Here is a 21,732-nt window from a genome sequence, read left to right on the forward strand (position 1 = left end):
ATCACCATGCCCCGGTATTTATAAACCTGAAGTGAATGGAGTATGGGGATGGGTTGGGACAAGGAAGGAGGGGTAGAGAAAAGGGTATGAGACTTACTAAATATGAATGGACAGAGGAGGTAAAAGTGAAACTGCATAATTATTTAGAAAAGGATTTCCAAATTATTAAGGTAGGGTGTGAAGTAGCCTTGAGAGGTAATAATGTGGATAGGGTTGTAGAGCTACTAGAATACCTCTTTAAGAGGGTAGCAGAGGTAAAAAAAAACAGTGGGAAAAAGAAAGAAGAGGCAAAGGGTGGGTATCATAGGGAATGCAAATAATTGAGCAAAGTAGCCATGAGGGCGCTAAGAGAGTTCAGGAACCATGGAGGGAGGGAAGAGAGGGAACATTATTGTAGGCTCAGGAGGGAGTATAAGGGAAAAATAATAGAAAGGAAAAAGTTATGGAAGAAGGAACAAACAGAGGCGACTTTCAGGGCATGTAAAACAAGCAAGGAGAAAAGGTACGGGAGAGAATCAACAAAATTAATAGGGGAGAGAAGAGTTACGTAAAAGCTAAAATTAATTATGAAACATGAGTGGAATATTTTCGTGAGCTGTTTGGAGGGACGGATGGGTAGAGAGGGGCGAAGGTGATCGGGAGTGAGATAGTAGTAGGGAGTTATGAGCTGGATAAAGAAATATCAGGGGAAGAGGTGTTGGAAGTATTTGGTAAAGCGAAAAATAGGACAGCAGGGGGTGGGAATGGAATAACAAATATATTTTGGAAAGAAGCTGCAAAAAGTGGCCTAATGAGGGAGAGTATAGTGAAGTTATTTAACAAGCTGTTCGAAGGTGCCAAATTTCCGAACGAGTGGCAAAAAGGTATCATATGTACTATTTATAAAAAGAAAGGAGTAAAGAATAATCCTAGACGCACTGAGTAAGATGTATACGGGTATGTTAGCGAACAGGTTGAAAAATTGGGTGGAAGAGTTTTCCATACTATAAATTTACCAGAGTGGTTTTAGGATGGGACGGAGGACGATGGATAATATAATGCTAGTTAAGACAATTATTGTGTGGACGGAAGGAAGAAATGTGTATATAGCAGTGGTGTATTTTGAAAAGGCATTTGATACAGTGACTATGAGGGCGCTGCTTGAGAGACTAGGTAGGGTAGAAATTTCAAAAAAGATGAGACGCGCGATTGAGGCCTTATATGAGGAAGTGTATTGTAGCATTATAATAGGGGAAGGGTTTGTAAGTGGTTTAATTGAATTAAATATAGGTTTAAGGGTTGTAAATTATCTTCAATTCTATTTTTGAAAATCATAAATGGCATATTAGGCGGGCATGGCGAGGAGAAGTGGGCTTTCCCTGTATTAGAAGAACAAGAAATCCCAGGCTTGATATTTGCAGACGATGTCTTATTGATGACGCTGACAGGAGGGAGTTTACAAAAAAAGTGTAAATGAGGTATCGGAGTATGCTAGTAAATGGTCGCTGAGAATAAATCGTAATAAGAGAAAGGTGATGGTATGCAGAAAAGGTAGCAAAATAAGGCAGAGAAGAAATGGGTGATAAATGGAGAGGTAATAGAGGAGACTGATAAACTAGAGTATTTGGATGTTTGTATTAGTAGGAATGGTAAATGGTCCGATCACATTAAACAAGCAAAATGGATGGGGTTAGCAGGACTTTCAGGTATAAGAACATTGGAAGATAAATTCCCGGGCATGGATTACAATATTCAGAGAATTGTGTTTAAAGCAGTGGTAATAAGTAGAGTGTTGTATGGAGTAAACGTATAGGGAGTTAAAAAGGAACATATTACACTAAATCAGATAGTCAATAGATTTAGTAAAATTGTGATGGGCCTTCCCAATTTCACGGCTAATGTAGCGGCTAGAGTTATGTGCAATGAGTAAATAGAGGTCGATAGCATGAAGATAGTGTTGAGATATTGGAGAAGTTTAAAAATGGGTGGGGGTGGCCTACTCGCGCAGACTGCTTACCAGCAGCAAAATAAGAGTATATATGGGGATTATTGGATAGATAAGGTTACCAGTATTATTGATAGTTTGGGTTTAGGAAACTACTGGGAGAAGGAGTGGGAAAGGAGGAATGACGTGTGTTGGAGGAATATTATAACAAGGATTAAATATATTCAAGCACATGAGTTGGAGGCTGAATGCAGGAAGAGAGCAACCCTAACCATGTTCAATAGAATCAATCATGTAGTTAATATAAAAGTAGGCAATGTGAATAGGGCAGAAAGAAGAGGAATAATTTGATGGTTGACGGGTATATTTGTGAATAAGGAATGGACAAGAATGAAAGACAATTCGATATGTATATTGTGTGGAGAAACAAGAGAAGATTTTCACTTGTTAATAGTGTGCAAGGGAACTCGAATAGAGAGAGTGAAATACAAGAGCGAGGAACAATTAAACGTCATGTACTAGCCAGGTAACAAGCAGAAGAACATAGTGAAAGAGTGGAGAAAACAGGGAATATAGGTAAGTTCTTAGATAGTTAGAAAACGTTCTATAAATATGTTAAAGGAAGTGGAATTTAAAAGTAATACGGAGGAGGTAGAAATAAGGTAGATAGTGCGATATATTTTTTTGTCGTAGATTCTGGTTGTTGTAAGTAGAAAGTAAATATGATGAGGTACGCAGATCAGCAGTAGAGTACAAGAGAGTATGTCAGAGTGGGTGTCCTCGGTCAGTGCTCAGCTTCCTGACTCAGAGTAATAGGCGTTGAGTCAGGTGGTGAGCAGTGGGTTAACTGTGGGAGGGAGTGAAAGAAGAGTGAGGGAGTAAGCTCAAGACGGTCACGTACGGAAGAATGACTGCAAGGACGGAATAAGAGCAGATGCCCCAGATAGCAGGTCATCCGCGACGGATGGCAGGAGGAAACACCCACGCTGACACATTCCTAGAGTGAGGAGACATTTTTGTTAACCTTTTATTTGATATTTTGTCATACTCTTAAGGTGCGTTCACACTGAGCTCGAGCATCCCTTCGTGCTCGCCTAGAAAACCGACTCCAGGGCCCTGTTTCATAAAACATCTTTTACTAATATTACTAATATTAGTAATTAGTTTATGGGTGAAAATTATTAGTAGATATTCCTAATAATATTAGTAAATTGTTTCATAGACAACATGACAAATGAAAGTTACTCATATTATTAGGATTATTTCCATGAGTGTATTTGACTCATAATTCATATTATTAGTGAAACCAAAGTGAGTGGTAATTTAATATTTTGGCACAAAATCGTGAAGATCACTGAAATGGTTGACTCTGATTCAGATAGTGGTAAGGAACTAGTGCACCGTAGGTATTCACCGTTCAGTAAATGTTACGTCAAAAACAGCCTGTACTGGCATGTAACAAACATATGAATACAATGGGAGATTTAGGTTAGATTACAGAACTTATGAGTATTTGCTTGATAGGATTGGTAATAGAACATTCCACTGCAAAGAATGAAGTATAACCTTAAAATAGCAGCTTTGCATTGCACTCCGCCGGTTGGTAGTGATACACAGTATCATTGTGTTCCTCTAGTGCAGTTCTGCTCGGACACTCCAGGTATCCTTTAAAATATTGGCTTATATCACCAGTAAACCAAGATGATGGTGGTGATGATTATTGTTTTAAGAGGAAGAAGGCTACAACTAGGCAACCATAATCTATAATAACACTAATCAGATAGAAAAATGGAAAGGGTTCGACATTTTGAAAAATAAAGGTATCAACCAAAGAAAGAGAAGGGCCACGAAGGGCGTGAGAATGAAAGACTCTCTCGGCCTCGCAACCTAATACTGTCAGGGTCGGAAAAGAACAAGAGTTGAACAAAGAAGGTCGGAAAGGTAGATGAAAATGAACCTGGCACAAGTAAGTTGAAGTAATGGCAGGACTCATCTCAGTGCCCCGTGTTCGCCAACCCACGCTCTCAAGTTGAGAGCCCTGGGACCCCTTTAAGTCGCCTCTTACGACAGGCAGTGGATACCGCCCCCCACCAACAGGGGGTAATAAACAAAGATTTTGCTAGTCCATCTCAACAGAGATTTTTAAGAGCACATGCATTAAAAAGTAAAAGGAACAAGGAGGGTTATAGTGTGCAAAAGGCTGCGAATAGTTGACGCTTTACCTCAACCACTTTCTGCAAAGAAACTTTCTTCTCTCACATTATTTTCACTTCCTCTATCTATTTTCATATGTATCAAATTCACAACAACGAAAATATCAAGTGAGCCTCTCGAACATGTGGATGAATAGTCGGTTGTAGTCAAGCATTAGCCTACTGCTAGGAACAAACCAAACCAAGAGCATATTATGCAACAGACCGATTCTAACCTCCATTTGCATCAGCTGACTAATGAACTAATATTATTAGTGAAGATATTTTATTAGTCATGTGTAAATCTTTATGGAACATAATTTGGTTAACTAATAATTATTGTTATGAGTTCTAATATTATTAGGTAATATTATTAGTTAGTTTTATGAAACAGGGTCCAGTCGGCTTGCAGTGAGCGGCTCACAACATGTTCGCTTTACGCTCACACTTGCGAGCATGGTACTGTGAGCGGCTCACAACATGTTCGCTTTACGCTCACACTTGCGAGCATGGTAGTGTGAGCGGCTCACAACATGTTCGCTTTACGCTCACACTTGCGAGCATGGTAGTGTGAGCGGCTCACAACATGTTCGCTTTACGCTCACACTTGCGAGCATGGTACTGTGAGCGGCTCACAACATGTTCGCTTTACGCTCACACTTGCGAGCATGGTAGTGTGAGCGGCTCGCAACATGTTCGCTTTACGCTCACACTTGCGAGCATGGTAGTGTGAGCGGCTCACATGTTCGCTTTACGCTCACACTTGCGAGCATGGTAGTGTGAGCGGCTCACAACATGTTCGCTTTACGCTCACACTTGCGAGCATGGTAGTGTGAGCGGCTCACAACATGTTCGCTTTACGCTCACACTTGCGAGCATGGTAGTGTGAGCGGCTCGCAAGTGTGTACGCACCTTAATGTTTTATCTGTATTTTCTCCAAACAGACCCATTAGGAGTGGGAAAGGAGGAATGAAGTGTGTTGGAGGAATACTATAACAAAGATATTCAAGCACAGGAGTTGGAGGCTGAATGCAGGAAGAGAGCGACCCTATCCATGTTCAATAGAATGAATCAAGTAGTTAGTTCATATTAGGTGGTAGTGGGGGTGATTATTGTTTTAAGATAAAGTATAACTAGACAACCATCGCCTATAAAACAGTAATCAGAAAAAATAGAAGGCATCCGACACTTCGAAAATTGAAGATATCTTACAAAGAAAGACAAGGGCCACGAAGGGCGTGAAAATGAAGGACTCCCTAGGACTCGAAAACCTAATACCGTTCGGGTCGGAAAAGAACAAGAGTTGACCAATGGAGGTCGGATAGGGTAGATGAAAGAGAGAAGCCTGGCACAAGTAAGTGGAAGAAATGCTAGGACTCAGCTCATGGCCGCGTGGTCGCCAATCTATGCTCCCAAGTTGACAGCCCCTGGGGCCCCTTTTAGTCGCCTTTTACGACAGGCAGGGGATACCGTGAGTATAATTATACCCCCGCCCCCCACAGGGGGTTTAGTGTTTAAGAGGAAGTACAATTATGCAACCATCTTCTCTTAGCACGAATCACAAGAGGAAATAAGGAAGAGGCCCATCACTTCAAAGAATGAAGTTATGAACGAAAGAAAGGGAAGAAACACAAAGAGAGTGATAATGAGACTCCCTAGGCTTCGCAAACCTAACACCGTCGGGATTGGATGAGAACAAGAGTTGACCAACGGAGATCGGATATGAACGATGGAGGTAAGGAGCCTATCATAAGTACAGTAAGTGAAAGCAATGTTAGGCTAATCTAGGTGCCCCCCTGGCCACCATTCCACTCTCCCAGAATAAGAGCTCCTCGGGTGTCCTTTTTAGTCGCCTCTAGCGACCGTCGTAGATGTAGTCTAGCGCCCCCGCCCTAAGGAGAAGTAACACAGACAAAACACACTTGTTTTATTTATTTATTTATTTATTTATTTATTTATTTATTTATTTATTTATTTATTTATTTATTTATTTATTTATTTATTTATTTATTTATTTATTTATTTAATTCATAGAGAAAACCAACCAATCTTTACATAGGAGAAAATGGAATAATTAGAACAATTCAATGAATGAGGGTATCGGCAAAAGAAAGAGAAGGACACAAAGGGCATGAAAATAAAAGGCTTATAGACCTCGTAATTCCAATACCACCGAGGTGAGAAGATAACTACATTTAACCAAGAGATGTTGAACAGGAATGATGGAAGTACGGAGATGGGCGTAAGTAAATGGAAGCTTAGTTAAGTTTCCGTGTCGCCACTGCACGTTCCCAAGATCATTCCCACCCTTTACAATTGGCAGGAGATAGAGTGGATATAGCCTATTTCATCCTTCACCCACTTCCACTTTAGTTACAACGACGAAGGCCTGAAGGTGTTGGACCTTTAGTGGTACGTACTTTGGAGGTTTTAAAAAGTTCTCCAACATCTTTAGCGTTCAGCAAAAATATTCCATCAAGTCGCCCAAAGAACTAAAGAGCGGATCATCACATCTCACGAGAGATCCTCAAGCCTACTGCGGGGGACACACGCACAGGCTTTTCTTCTCCAAATTGGACTATACTCACGTCCACGCATCCCTTCCTCTTTTTTTGCGGCCGGGTGGCCATCATATATAGTTGCTACCCCGACGACCCCCCAAAACATAGGTTGACGCCTCGTTGGCTGTCACCATGTACACCTGCGCCATCCTAGACATTGCTCCAGCCATCTCCGAAGATGATACCTACACCGCCATCCGCTCCGCTGGCTTCCGCATACATGACGTCTACCAGCTATTGGACGGCACCAGTTCATTGCCATCTTCACTGATTCTTCTCTACATACCAACGTTGGACGACCAGCAGCGCCTCATCGACGCCGGCGTATTCGTGTATAAGCGCTTCTATCCCGTGGAATCTACTCCTCCATCCATACTTGCCCAACTCTTCGCCGACCCTACCACCCTTCCTGTCGTCCACATGCCGTCAACCTTAACCTCACAACAACCCACATCGACTTCCTCTTCCCTTTCCCCTACAACAACTATCACCACCACGGCGCATTTGTCCTCCTCTCACATCCCGGCTACATTTGTCACCACTAGCCACCCATCGCCAATTATGACCTCCTGCCTTCCACTTTCTACATTTTCTACAACGGTAAACCCCCTCCCTCCTCATAACAACACCTTGGCATCCTCCGACTCAACGCCGCCATCGCCTAAATCATCGCTTCAAGACAACGTCGCAACAGCACCACCGTCATCAACGCCCACGCAGCAATCCACATCTCATCATGGTCTCCCCAGCTGTGTGATCCGTGGACTCGACCATTCCATCTCCAGCCAGGACATCCTACAAGCACTTCACGCCACCGGAATTCCCGCCTGTCGTGCGTTTCGCATTCAGACCAGTTCGGGACCAACATATATGGTACGTCTCCTCCTCCCAACTATCGCCGACGTCCAGCGCCTCATTGCCACCGGAGCCCCCATCTATGGTCATCGATATAGAGTGGAGCCTTCTCGTTCACCACCAACAAGCTCTCAAACCTACAGCATCCGTCGTTGCCCCCGGCCGACCCCTCCTCCCGTTCCACCTCCTCAATCCGTTAGTCCACCCCCTCCTCCAACTAATTTCTTCTTTTCGCCACCACCGTCCCCCGCTGGCCTTTTCCGACTCTTACTCACTTCTCTTGTAACCTTCTCATCGGTGTTTCATCTCCTTGCTCTTCAACTCCCTCATCACCCCCTTGCTTAAAACTTCTCTTCCTTCAGTTCCGTCATGTCTCTCTTAAGTCATATATTAAAACCGTCCACATACACCTACCTATTCCACAATTCTACTTCCCATCTATCTTCCTCTTCGAACACGTACCTTATAATTTCTCACTTCGTTTACCCACCTTCCTTTTCCACACATCTCCTTGACCCGCCCGCATCTCTTGGCCAGAGCGAGGGCGTAACCCTCTAGGTGGCCCGCCCCACCCCCTCAGGGTGGGGAATAAAAACGAGAATAGTAGTAAGAACTAAAAGGATCGGTAGATGCAGAGTAGGTTTCGGCCCGTGAGTTTCGTCCCTTAAGTGGCCACGGCTGGTCCGTGGTCCAACAGCTCTGCACTCTGACCGGCCAACCGAGCAGAGGAGAGGTGGCCACGGCTCTACCGTGGGTCTACGCCTCTGGATTCAGGAGACGGGTCAGGGCTGGACGTTGCGGCTGGCCCCAACCATCGGCTGTCCTGAGAATGGTTGTCCGTGGTTTTCCATTCTCCTGCACTAAGGAGAATGCGGGGACAGTTCGTAGTATAGGCCACGGCCGCCAACCCCCTCACCTTCTCCGCACATCTCCCTCACCGCAACAAATATCCTGGCCTGAGAGACGATGTAACCGTCTAAGAGGCCCGCCTCCCCCTTCAGGGGAGGAATGAAAACGTTTAGTATCAGTAGTAGTAGAAGAACTAAAGGCATGCCATTCTATCGTTTATTTAGTTCTGATATTTAACTTGTTTCAGGATGCGGCATTACGAAAACTGGGAGAAGAGACCTTAGAGCGATGCTTGCAGATATTACGCTCAGACTCTTGGAAAATGGAAAAGAAGTCAACTTCAGAAGATAAAGTGTCCAGTATAAATCTTCCTGATGTAGGAAAATTGTATCTGGTAGAGGTGAGTTTCTTCTTTGCCTTTATAATATTTATATCCAAAAAATAAGTAATAATATAGCTCCTTGGACGAAAGGAAATTGTGTAACTATTGAGTAATTGCTACTAGGTTATTCAATTATTACAAGACCTAGGTATGAAGACAATTTTTGGTTCGTGGGTTCTAAGAGGTACGTTAAATAATGCAAAAGCTTTTCTTAAAGTGTGTTGTTCAGTCCTCACCTTGAAAACTGTTTCGTTCCCCAAGACCCCCACCACCAGCGATCACTGCATGTCTAAACAGATTTACTAACGAAATGAGGAATTAGATAGTTGCCTGTTGCTTTCCTCGCCGAAACAGAAGCCCAGAGAAATACACACTGACCAACCCTGTGAGCATCACTTTCACACATTTCATAACAGGGACTGGCTGCGAAAGGAATGGTTCATACCTCAGTCATTTTCATAATGTCAGAGCCAAGAATGAGACTGAGACAGATAGACAGACAGACAGACAGACAGACAGACAGACAGATGAATGAAAATAACACATTTCTCCTAGCTGTACCAGAAAATATAGCGCACAGTAAACAGTACATTTCATCAGAATTGGATCTGGGCTAAGGTAAATGTAGGTCTATAAATTAAATATGGAATAGGTGTCCCAATAAAATAATTACTACTGTTTTCAGACCAACTTTGATTTACGGGAGCGAAAGCTGGGTGGACTCAGGATATCTTATTCATAAGTTAGAAGTAACAGACATGAAAGTAGCAAGAATGATTGTTGGTACAAACAGGTGGGAACAATGGCAGGAGGGTACTCGGAATGACGAGATAAAGGCTAATTTAGGAATGAACTCGATGGATGAAGCTGTACGCATAAATCGTCTTCGGTGGTGGGGTCATGTGAAGCGAATGGAGGAGGATAGGTTACCTAGGAGAATAATGGACTATGTTATGGAGGGTAAGAGAAGTAGAGGGAGACAAGACGACGATGGTTAGACTCGGTTTCTAACGATTTAAAGATAAGAGGTATAGAACTAAATGAGGCCACAACACTAGTTGCAAATCGAGAATTGTGGCGACGTTTAGTAAATTCTCAGAGGCTTGCAGACTGAACGCTGAAAGGCATAACAGTCTATAATGATAATGTATGTATGTATGTACATTATCAATATTTTCTTCGGGTGGAGGTGGTTGTGGTGGTGGTGGTGGGGTATCATAACTGTCTTATTCTATATTTTATTGTGCAGAGGTTATTTGTCTGTCTAGGGGAATAATTGAGCCTGACAAGCTTATGTAAAATTACCAAACGTAATTGTGTGTAACAATTTGTGTAATATTTGAAAGCATGTCAAGGAAATGATTCGCAAGCTCTTTTACCATTGACTACAATCTTCATTAGTCTTGAGTAAAATTATATACTATTTCCTGATATTTTGGGAAAACAGTATTGAATATAACTTAAACAATTGTCTAGAAATTCAGTAGTAATACACGTCACCCCTAATAGAATTCCCTCTGGCTTATACTATAAATACGAACTGAACTACTCTATGCAGCTGCTAAAGAGTGTGATGTGCATTAGCTCAGATTAAAGGAAAAGATCACGCATAAAATGAATCCCCTCAAAGTATAAACGCCCGAGCTGCCTAGCCCAAGTAATAAAGACGTCCTCAATTCACCCAGAATGATATGGTTTCGATGTCCCTTGAGGAAGTCGTCCACTCTAGAAGAAGTACGCGGTCGTCAGGCTCACTCAGCCCACAACAAAAATGAGTAGTAGGAACATTAAGCTAACCACTCTATCGCATTTTAAGTCCAAGTTACGAATTGTGGACCGGCCGCGGTAGCGAACCTGCCTCTTTTTCGGTGGTCTCCGGGTTCGATCCCCGATCAAGACAGGGAATTTTACCTAGTTCTGAGGGCAGATTTGAGATCCTCTAACCCTACGTGAGAACTATTGAGGAGTTATCTGATGGTGAGATAGCGGTCCCGGTCTAGAAGCGAAGAATATTGTCCGAAGGGGGTCGTCGCGCTGACCACGCGTCACCTCGTAATCTGCAGGGCTTCGGAGTAATCGCTTGATAGACCAAGGCCCACACCTCCTACTTCTCCAAGGGCACTCATATGCAGTGCAGGTATTGCTTTGCATTATACATTAGGGGGAGGAAGAAATCTTGATTCACTTTCCTGTTGTTAGAAGTAGTGTGGTAGAAGCACTTACCAAAGTAGTGTTTATATTTTAAGTTGTAAAATTATTTAAATATTATGGTAATGGACAATTATTCTTAATTAGCGCTACTGAACCTTTCGAAGTGGTAGCAACAATGTCAGATATTAAATTTAGATTACTTCTTCCAATTTGAATGTGTCTTCCAAGAATTTCAGAAATGTTTCCTAGCGTCTATCGTCAGCCTTGCAACCTTGACATTCCCACAAAGTAGCGGAATCTTCTTCACTTCACATACTCCAACATATGCCTTCTTCTTCCTCATGTTATTGGGTCGGCATCTTTTTTTACATTTGGTATTTTACGGTAGGATGTCCTTCCAGATGCACCCCAATGTGGGGGGGGGGGTATTCACTAAAGCATGCCTTTTGTGGTGGTTGGTAGTATTTTGTGTTGTATGCAGATGAAGAGAACCCAGGCCCTCTGAATCGAAGTCCAGTACGTTAACCATTCGGCCAAGGAGCCGGACAGATACTAAATTTAATGTTAGTAGTTATTGTCCTCGAGGAAGGCCCCGCAGGTGATGGAAGGACTCTGTCATCTCGAATCTCAAAGGACTGGAGTTGGAGGAAGACCTAGTAGAATATTCAACGGATATGAATGAAGGAGACGGATGCGCATCAGACACCCCGCATGTCGGTGGGACTAATCGTGCTGAAGAAGTAGTAGTAGTAGGTACCGTGGTTATTGTCCTCGAAATATTCGCAGTGTATAGTGGATTGACAACGAATTAGGATATTTTAATTCCAGTCCTATTTCAGAAACTTTCACCTACGTTAAGCCTCTCAAGGACATCTATGGGTAATCCCTGAACCACTTGATAACAAGTCACAAAGCCAGCAAATACTACGTAGATCGGAACAAACCGGTAGATGGAGGCACAAAATGGCTGAGTATAGTGGCGGTTGCTAGTTCATAAATGATCTGCACTGATCACAAAAGCCCACTCCATCTAAAGAAAGAACAACTTCGATGTTGTCAACCATTCAGAACGATCATATTTGTGTACCGGTATTCTTCGAGGATGCTTATTGTGTCACCAGGACGATCATATTTATCTTCCGGAACTTCTCTAGAATGTTTATTGTATCCCAAGGACGATAATATTTATGTACTGGTACTCCTAGAGAATGCTTATTGTATCACCAAGACGATCATAATTACCGGGCGAGTTGGCCGTGCGGTTAGGGTCGAGCAGCTGTGGGCAGCCCTGAAGATGGTTTTCCGTGGTTTCCTATTTTCACATCAGGCAAATGCTGGAGCTGTACCTTAATTAAGGCCACGGCCGCTTCCCTCCCACTCCTAGGCCTTTCCTATTCCATCGTTGCCATGACCTATCTGTGTCGGTGCGAGGTAAAGCAAATAGCAAATATATATAATTATGTACTGGTACTCCTCAAGAATAGGGGCTGCCTGACCGAGGCGGTAAAGGCGTACTCGGTTCGCCCGGAAGGACGTGGGTTCGAATCCCCGTCAGGAAGTCGTAAAATTTAAGAAATGAGATTTCCAATTCCGGAGGTGAATATGGCCCTGAGGTTCACTCAGCATACACCAAAAATGAGTACCAGGTTCATTCCTGGGGTCAAAGGCGGCCTGGCGTAGAGCTAACCATTATACCCCATCAAGTGCCGAGGTTACCAATAGTGGAATCCTTTACCTTCCACCACTCCCAGGGCCTTCATGGCCTGTACGGAGTTGACTTTACTTTGCTTTACTCCTCAAGAATGCTAATTGTATCACCAGGACAATCATAATTATGTACTGGTACTCCTCGAGAATGCTAATTTTATCACCATGACGATCAAAATTATGTACTGGTACTCCTCGAGAATGCTTCTTGTATCACCAGGACAATCATAATTATGTACTGGTACTCCTCGAGAATGCTAATTTTATCACCATGACGATCAAAATTATGTAGCCTACTGGTACTCCTCGAGAATGCTTCTTGTATCACCAGGACAATCATAATTATGTACTGGTACTCCTCGAGAATGCTAATTTTATCACCATGACGATCAAAATTATGTACTGGTACTCCTCGAGAATGCTAATTTTATCACCATGACGATCAAAATTATGTACTGGTACTCCTAGAGAATGCTTATTGTATCACCAAGACGATCATAATTACCGGGCGAGTTGGCCGTGCGGTTAGGGTCGAGCAGCTGTGGGCAGCCCTGAAGATGGTTTTCCGTGGTTTCCTATTTTCACATCAGGCAAATGCTGGAGCTGTACCTTAATTAAGGCCACGGCCGCTTCCCTCCCACTCCTAGGCCTTTCCTATTCCATCGTTGCCATGACCTATCTGTGTCGGTGCGAGGTAAAGCAAATAGCAAATATATATAATTATGTACTGGTACTCCTCAAGAATAGGGGCTGCCTGACCGAGGCGGTAAAGGCGTACTCGGTTCGCCCGGAAGGACGTGGGTTCGAATCCCCGTCAGGAAGTCGTAAAATTTAAGAAATGAGATTTCCAATTCCGGAGGTGAATATGGCCCTGAGGTTCACTCAGCCTACACCAAAAATGAGTACCAGGTTCATTCCTGGGGTCAAAGGCGGCCTGGCGTAGAGCTAACCATTATACCCCATCAAGTGCCGAGGTTACCAATAGTGGAATCCTTTACCTTCCACCACTCCCAGGGCCTTCATGGCCTGTACGGAGTTGACTTTACTTTGCTTTACTCCTCAAGAATGCTAACTGTATCACCAGGACAATCATAATTATGTACTGGTACTCCTCGAGAATGCTAATTTTATCACCATGACGATCAAAATTATGTACTGGTACTCCTCGAGAATGCTTCTTGTATCACCAGGACAATCATAATTATGTACTGGTACTCCTCGAGAATGCTAATTTTATCACCATGACGATCAAAATTATGTACTGGTACTCCTCGAGAATGCTAATTTTATCACCATGACGATCAAAATTATGTACTGGTACTCCTCGAGAATGCTTATTGTATCACCAGGACAATCATAATTATGTACTGGTACTCCTCGAGAATGCTAACTGTATTACCAGGACAATCATAATTATGTACTTGTACTCCTCGAGAATGCTTATTGTATCACCAGGACAATCATAATTATGTACTGGTACTCCTCGAGAATGCTAATTTTATCACCATGACGATCAAAAGTATGTACTGGTACTCCTGGAGAATGCTTATTGTATCACCAGGACAATCATAATTATGTACTGGTACTCCTCGAGAATGCTTATTGTATCACCAGGACAATCATAATTATGTACTGGTACTCCTCGAGAATGCTAACTGTATCACCAGGACAATCATAATTATGTACTTGTACTCCTCGAGAATGCTTATTGTATCACCAGGACAATCATAATTATGTACTGGTACTCCTCGAGAATGCTAATTTTATCACCATGACGATCAAAAGTATGTACTGGTACTCCTGGAGAATGCTTATTGTATCACCAGGACAATCATAATTATGTACTGGTACTCCTCGAGAATGCTTATTGTATCACCAGGACAATCATAATTATGTACTGGTACTCCTCGAGAATGCTAATTTTATCACCATGACGACAAAATTATGTACTGGTACTCCTCGAGAATCACCAGGACAATCATAATTATGTACCGATACTCCTAGAGATTGCTTATTGTATCACCAGAACGATCATATTTGTGTACTAGAGATGGGCGAAGTGACACTGTTGACTGTTTCGAAATATTCGATACGGCACAGTGAATTGCTTCGAAGCAGTGTGTTCACACACGGCGCACTTCCGTCTCGAACTGCAAGAGAAACAATGTTCCTGTACATAGTACCTGAACAGCGTTTCGCGATGGCGTGGTAAAACATAATCCACGCTTCACAGCTAATGTAAGTTCAATTCACTGAATTAAATGTTCCACGTTCTGATAATGATAACATATGAGGTTCATGAAATATTTAATGAGCAAATGTACAAATGTACTGCCGTACGCACTTACAATGAAAAAGGGATCAGCTTTACAGTTAAAAACACACTAAAACAGTAACTTATATGAATAATTATAAATTAATAATGAAATTAAGAAGAATTCAAAATAGGCATTCTGTGTACAATCACAAACTTAATCTAATCCAGTTACAACACAGTAAAATAGTATAAGTAAATTAACTAACTTGAACAATATTATAAAATTAGTAATGAAATCTAAGAAGAGTCCGAAATCGGAATTTTACGTGTATTAACAAATAACCTGAACTACTTACGAACGCGTTATAACATCAATCAATCAATCAATCACTACTGATATGCATTTAGGGCAGTCGCCCAGGTGGCAGATCTCCTATCTGTTTTTTTCAAGCCTTTTTGTAAATGATTGAAAAGAAATTGGAAATTTATTGAACATCTCCCTTGGTAAGTTATTCCAGTCCCGAACTCTCCTTCCTATAAACGAATATTAGCCCCAATTCGTCCTCTTGAATTCCAAATTTATCTTCATATTTTGATCTTTCCTACTTTTAAAGACACCACTCAAACGCATACGTCTACTAATGTCATTCCACGCCAACTCTCCACTGACAGCTCGGAACATACCACTTAGTCGAGCAGCTCGTCTCCTTTCACCCAAGTCTTCCCAGCCCAAACTTAGCAACAATTTTGTAACGCCATTCTTTTGTCTAAAATCACCCAGAACAAATCGAGCTGCTTTTCTTTTCAGTTCTTGAAACAAGTAATCCTGGTGAGTGTCCTATACGCTGGAATCATACTCTAGTTGGGGTCTTACCAGAGACTTATATGTCCTCTCCTTTACATCCTTCCTACAACCCCTAAATACCTTCATAATCACGTGCAGAGATGGGTACCCTTTATTTACAATCATATTTATGTGATTACCAATGAAAACCTTTCCTTATATCTGGTACTAACACCTAGGTACTTACAAAGATCCCCAAAAGGAACTTTCACCCCATCAACGCAGTAATTAAGACCGAGGGGACTTTTCCTATTTGTGAAACTCACGACCTGACTTTTAACCCCGTTTATCGTCATACCATTGCCTACTGTCCATCTCACAACATTATCGAGGTCATTTTTCAGTTGCTCACAATCTTATAATTTATTCATTACCGGTACTCTATACAGAATAACATCGTCCCCAAAAAGCCTTATCCTTGATTCCGCTTCTTTACTCATATCATTTATATGTATACCGGTATAAGAAAACATAAAGGTCCAATAATACTGCCTTAAGTAATTCCCCTCTTAATTATCACAGGGTCAGATAAAGTTTCACCTACCGGTACTCTAATTCTCTGAGACCTGTTTTCTAGAAATATAGCCACCCATTCAGTCACTCTTTTGTCTAGTCCAATAGCACTCATTTTTGCCAGTAGTCTCCCATGATCCACCCTATCAAATTCCTTAGACAGGTCAATCGCGATTGCAGTCCATTTGACCTCCTGAATCCAGGACATCTACTATTGCTTGCTGGAATCCTACAAGGTGAGCATCAGTGGAATAACCTTTCCTAAACCCAAACTGCCTTCTATCGAACCAGTTATCAATTTCGCTAACATGTCTAATATAATCAAAAAGAATATTTTCCCAAAGCTTACATGCAATGCATGTCAAACTGACAGCTTTATGTCTATCACTCTTTCCTTTATATACAGGGACTACTATAGCAAGTCTCCATTCATTTTGTATAGCTCCTTCATGCAAACAAGAATCAAATAAGTACTTCAGATATGGTACTACATCCCAACCCATTGTATTTAGTATAAGCTCAGAAATCTTATCAATTCCAGCTAATTTTCTAGTTTTCAATTTTTATATCTTATTGTAAATGTCGCTGTTATCATAGGTAAATTTTAATACTTCCGTAGTGTTATTCACCTCCTCTATCTGGACATTATCCTTGTAACCAAGAATTAGGATAAGATAGTTAATGAACTAAATTCATTAATTTGAATTATTATAAAATTAATAATTCAATCTAACAAGAGGTCACGTTTGTTATTATATGTGCAGCAACAGACTTTACCTAATCCAGTTTAAAAATCAACTTCAAATTTAAGTTTGAAAACATATTTTTCGAAACATTTGCACTTGAGAAACGGTAGCAACTTTCTGTTCCAGTATGACCATGCTTTGAGAATAATAATGTCCTTTTTCTGTGTAAAACAAAGGCCTTACTTTGAGGAGTACATTGTTCTTTTAGTACTCGCAGTTCGGAATATGAAGCGTCTATTAACGAGTGTCGACTCATCTGCAGGGCGTTGTCACCCGGAGTGTTTCTATTCAGGCGGAAGGATAAACGCCGTCACTGTTTCAAAGTTTTGCTGTTTCGAAGCATCGATGTAGCTGACATGTACGCACAGACTGGAGTTTCTGTCCACGCGGCACGACGCGCGAAGTAATCTCACTGCTCCGAAACATGAAGCGTTGTTGTGTCGAGGTATCGATACAGCTGATTGCGCCGGCTCAGAGTTTCAAAGCATACACACACTAACCAATTATATTGTGTGCTTGTACTCCTCAAGAACGCACATTGTATCCCCAGAACTATAATATTTGTGTACTGGTACTCTTCTACAACGCTCATTGTATCACCAAGACGATCATATTTGTGTACCAATATTCTTCGAGAATGCTTATTTTATCCCAAGAACAATTATATTCGTGTACCATTATTCTTCGAGAATCCTCAGTGTATCCCAAGAACGAGTATACTCATATCTGTGTGCCGGTACTCCTCGACAATGCTTATTGTATCACCAGAACGATCATTATTGATGGGCAGTCTGAGACGAGGTCTCGAGATTTATTGAGATTTATCGAGACTAGCGCGCGCACTATTTCTCGCGAGAAATTTCGAGAGATCTCGAGAGTGTTGTCTCCATATTGTGTGGCGATCAGCATGTCGTAGGCCTAGAGGTAGTTGGAGGAATGTTGTTTGTGCCGAGTATCCGAATAGACAACCACGGGCTTTCTCTATTCCTTAAATACTTGTCAACAAGCGACTAGGGCGTTTATTTCTCTTGTGTCTACCGAGGTCTATTTTGACACAGTATTACATAATTATAAAAGACACACATTCTGGAATTGTATACAGCGATATGTACATGAATGAGTAGGCTAAGTACAGAAACTGACGGCTACTGTATGTACACCTACCTGAATATAAGAGGCGTGCATTATTCGAATTCGAAACCGGGCAAGATGCGTCTTGCTGTATATGCAACCAGTATTACGCATGAGTGGAACGTGTAATCTAAAACGCCTGAATTTGCTCCAGTTCCTCCGATAAGTAGGTGTACATCGTTATCAGACCCCACATTCAGTATCATATGACCACTGCTTGTGTTTACCGATATTTTGGTGACGAAAGAAATAATTCCTTACAATTTTATAGAGTATTCGCGTCATAATTAGGTACTTCGGAATATTGCGGTGCCATGTGTAATTTGTCTAATTGTACGTGACAACTTTAAGATGATGTTCAAAACACAACGTAAGTTTTGGATGTCGGTTATTTTGAAGAGGTGCCATATAGCACAGCGCGCTGTGTTGTTTGTTCAAAAGAAGTAAACTACGTCGGAAGAAATACTTCTGGGATGATCCGGCACTTAAAAACACATAATAGCAATGAAGGAGAATCGTCACAGAGTACCCCCGGTCCGGTCTGCATCACAAAAAGCTACCCTGTCGACAACAGTTGCGAGGTACCTAGGTAGGTGTACATCCTGTCTAAAGTTATTCGCAAATTATAAGGGTTATTCAGCTAAGATGTCCATCTCAACTCGTAAACCGTTTAAGATACTGACATTTTGCTTTCACTTTCGTTAATGGTATTAAGGAGCTCATAGTTCAACACGCAGTGCTTTCCTAGGCTTTTGACAGAATGTACCGGCACACACGTTTCCATATGAGAACTGCTAATGGTATACTATCAAGCTCGTAGTTACTGGGACGTCGCACAGCTTGCAGCACAGGAAAATCGGTCTCGAGAGCGTTGCCCATCACCCCTGTCGAAAGAATATTGGAACAAACTCGGGCATTTTAGATTACACGTTCCACTCAAGTGTAATGATGGTTGCATATGCGGCATAGCACGTCTTTCCCCGTCTCAAGTTCGAATAACGCTCGCCTCTTGTATCCAGGTAGGTGTACATCCTATCTACAGATATCCACAAATTATACAGGGTTACTCAGCTAAGATGTCCACCTCGTGAACAGTTTAAGATACTGACATTCTGTTTTCACTTTCGTTAATGGTATAAAGGGGCTCATAGTTCAATATGCAGTACTTTCCTAGGCTTTTTCAAAATTTATCGGCACACTCGTTTCCGTATGAGAACTGCTGATGATATACTATCAAGCTTACACTCGTAGTTACTGGGACGTCGCACAGATCGCAGCACAGAAGAATCGGTCTCGAGATTCTCGCGAGAGTCTCGATATCTGTGACGTCCAGTAGCGGCCGACCCTTAAAGATTCCCGGACGATGTCCTCCCTACAGAACGAATAGGTTATTTTATTTTCTCTCTACATTCGAAATCAAATAATGAACTCGAATAATAATTAAAAAATTGCATTTATTGTACAACCGTAAATTCTCATCAGTAAGGAAGACTGTTCGGCAACATCAAACCTACGTGACTGAATTTCAGCGCGCACTTCACTGGTAAATGTTTTCAGCTTGGAGGTAAGGCACGGACTCTCGAGCTTCCGTCCGAGTATATAGTGTGGGCGAAGAGGTTGAGATGTAAGGGGGAAGCCCGCTGATGGACGGTTTCGGGGGGAGGAAAGATGCAGGAAGAGGCTTTCACTTGGGTAGAGTCCGTAGCAGTGTAGCAGTAAAGATGTCCTCACAAACCCCTATACAAGCATGCAGTAGCCAAATCTCCATGGGCGCTTACAATAAAATTAAATAATAATTTATGACCTTGTTTGCCCTATTATTTATATTTTAAGAAGAAAAATAATAAATAATTATACTGATATGTAATATTTGAGACAATTAATTTTGATTCAAATTGGGCCTCGGCTTGCATCCCGCATTTCATAAGGGTTGACAGCAGTGAATTAGTTCGTTTCCGCACGGGAGACTTGAATGAATGCGGTGGTACTGGTCATTAGCAAAGAAAGAATCGTGGTAAAAAGTACCGTGGCCGCCCCCCCCCCCACCCCCCGATCTGAGACACTATCGGCCACCACTGGTGACGTCAGTCTCGAGAGTCTCGAGCTAAAGCGTTGCTCATCACAAGATCATATTTGTGTACAGGTATTCTTCGAGAATGCTTATTGTATCGCAAGATGATAATATTTTTGCACTGTTATTCTTCGTCCGACTCGTTGGCTGAATGGCCAGCGTACTGGTCTTCGGTTCAGAGGGTCCCGGGTTCGATTCCTGGCCTGTTCGGGGATTTTAACCTTCATTGGTTAATTCCAATGGCCCGGGGGCTGGGTGTTTGTGCCGTCTCCAACATCCGTGAAACTCATACACCACACGTAACACTATCCTCCACCACAATAACACGCAGTTACCTACACATGGCAGATGCCGCCCACCCTCATCGGAAGGTCTGCCTAACAAGGGCTGCACTCGGCTAGAAATTGCCACTGGTATTCTTCGAGAATGCTTATAGCATCCCAAGAACGATCATATTTTTGTAGTGGTACTCCTCGAGAACGTTCAATATACAGTATCACCAGAACTATTATATTTGTGTACGGATACTCCTAGAGAACGCATATTGTATCACTAGTTTGCACTTGATCACTCTGGTTGATAATTTAAGCGAAATTTTGTTTATTCTGCTTAAACGCCTAGTCACTAGTTAATTCAGGACTCCACAATTGCCATGTTAACTTGATTCTTGCTATTATCTATCTGTTTTAGGCGGTTCTCAACTTTCCCCCCAAATTTCTACATGATCTGATATTCGATGGTGTTGGGGACCTTCATAAGTGGAATAAGCAATTTATAGCATCACAGAGGTTAAAGGTAAGTTCTTTATTCTTTATTCTTTATTATTTTTCTCCAGATCTACAGTAAATTGCTCAATTGATCTGTTGAGTGAGAAAAATAACATGTACAACATAAAAGCCAGAATAAATTACACTAACATGAACAACACTGAATAAACGGCATTCTTTCTCCCCATACCTTGGCATATGGGCCCTGATCAACCCTTATTGATGATCCCATAGGCCATGGCAATAGGGAAAAACTTAGTGTAAAATAACAATAATAATAATAATAATAATAATAATAATAATAATAATAATAATAATAATAATAATAATAATAATAACAGAACGGCATAGTCGGCACTTTGTGGTTTACAGGCCTCTACATTCCCTTCCGGCTGAACTCGCGTAACTGGCACATTGCATGACTTCTATTTTCCATTCTCATTGATCTAGTCCAGTACGCTGATTCAGCCATAATATAACACCACGGTCCCGTTTGTGTGTCATTTTCTCACTCCACTCACATTATCTTAATTACATAATCAAACAGCAGGCCTCATCCTTTCATCACACCGTATTTACAATTACTCTCTTGCCATGATCAACTCATCATATAGTAATTAAATCTATTTATCATAATATTAAATTATATACTCACAATATGTCCTCACCTTTTACCATCAACCGTCAACCACATCATCACTACGTCACATATCCTTCAGACTTATAAACTCAGATCCCTCTATCACCAAACCTCGCACCACGCCAGTCATCCTCTTATAAAT

General features: G+C 41.8%; 1 protein-coding gene across 1 annotated transcript in view; it reads left to right on the forward strand.

The window, feature by feature from the left end:
* The window catches only part of LOC136876237 (steroidogenic acute regulatory protein, mitochondrial), a 56,707-nt gene that overhangs the window by 16,713 nt on the left and 18,262 nt on the right, over window positions 1-21,732 (forward strand). The window contains exons 2-3 of the mRNA XM_067150019.2: window positions 8,629-8,781; window positions 20,874-20,978. Coding sequence (XP_067006120.2) covers window positions 8,629-8,781; window positions 20,874-20,978 — 258 coding nt within the window. The remainder of the gene's footprint in view (window positions 1-8,628; window positions 8,782-20,873; window positions 20,979-21,732) is intronic.

This window comes from Anabrus simplex, chromosome 1 (assembly GCF_040414725.1).
Source record: "Anabrus simplex isolate iqAnaSimp1 chromosome 1, ASM4041472v1, whole genome shotgun sequence".
In the NCBI taxonomy this organism is placed as follows: domain Eukaryota; kingdom Metazoa; phylum Arthropoda; class Insecta; order Orthoptera; family Tettigoniidae; genus Anabrus; species Anabrus simplex.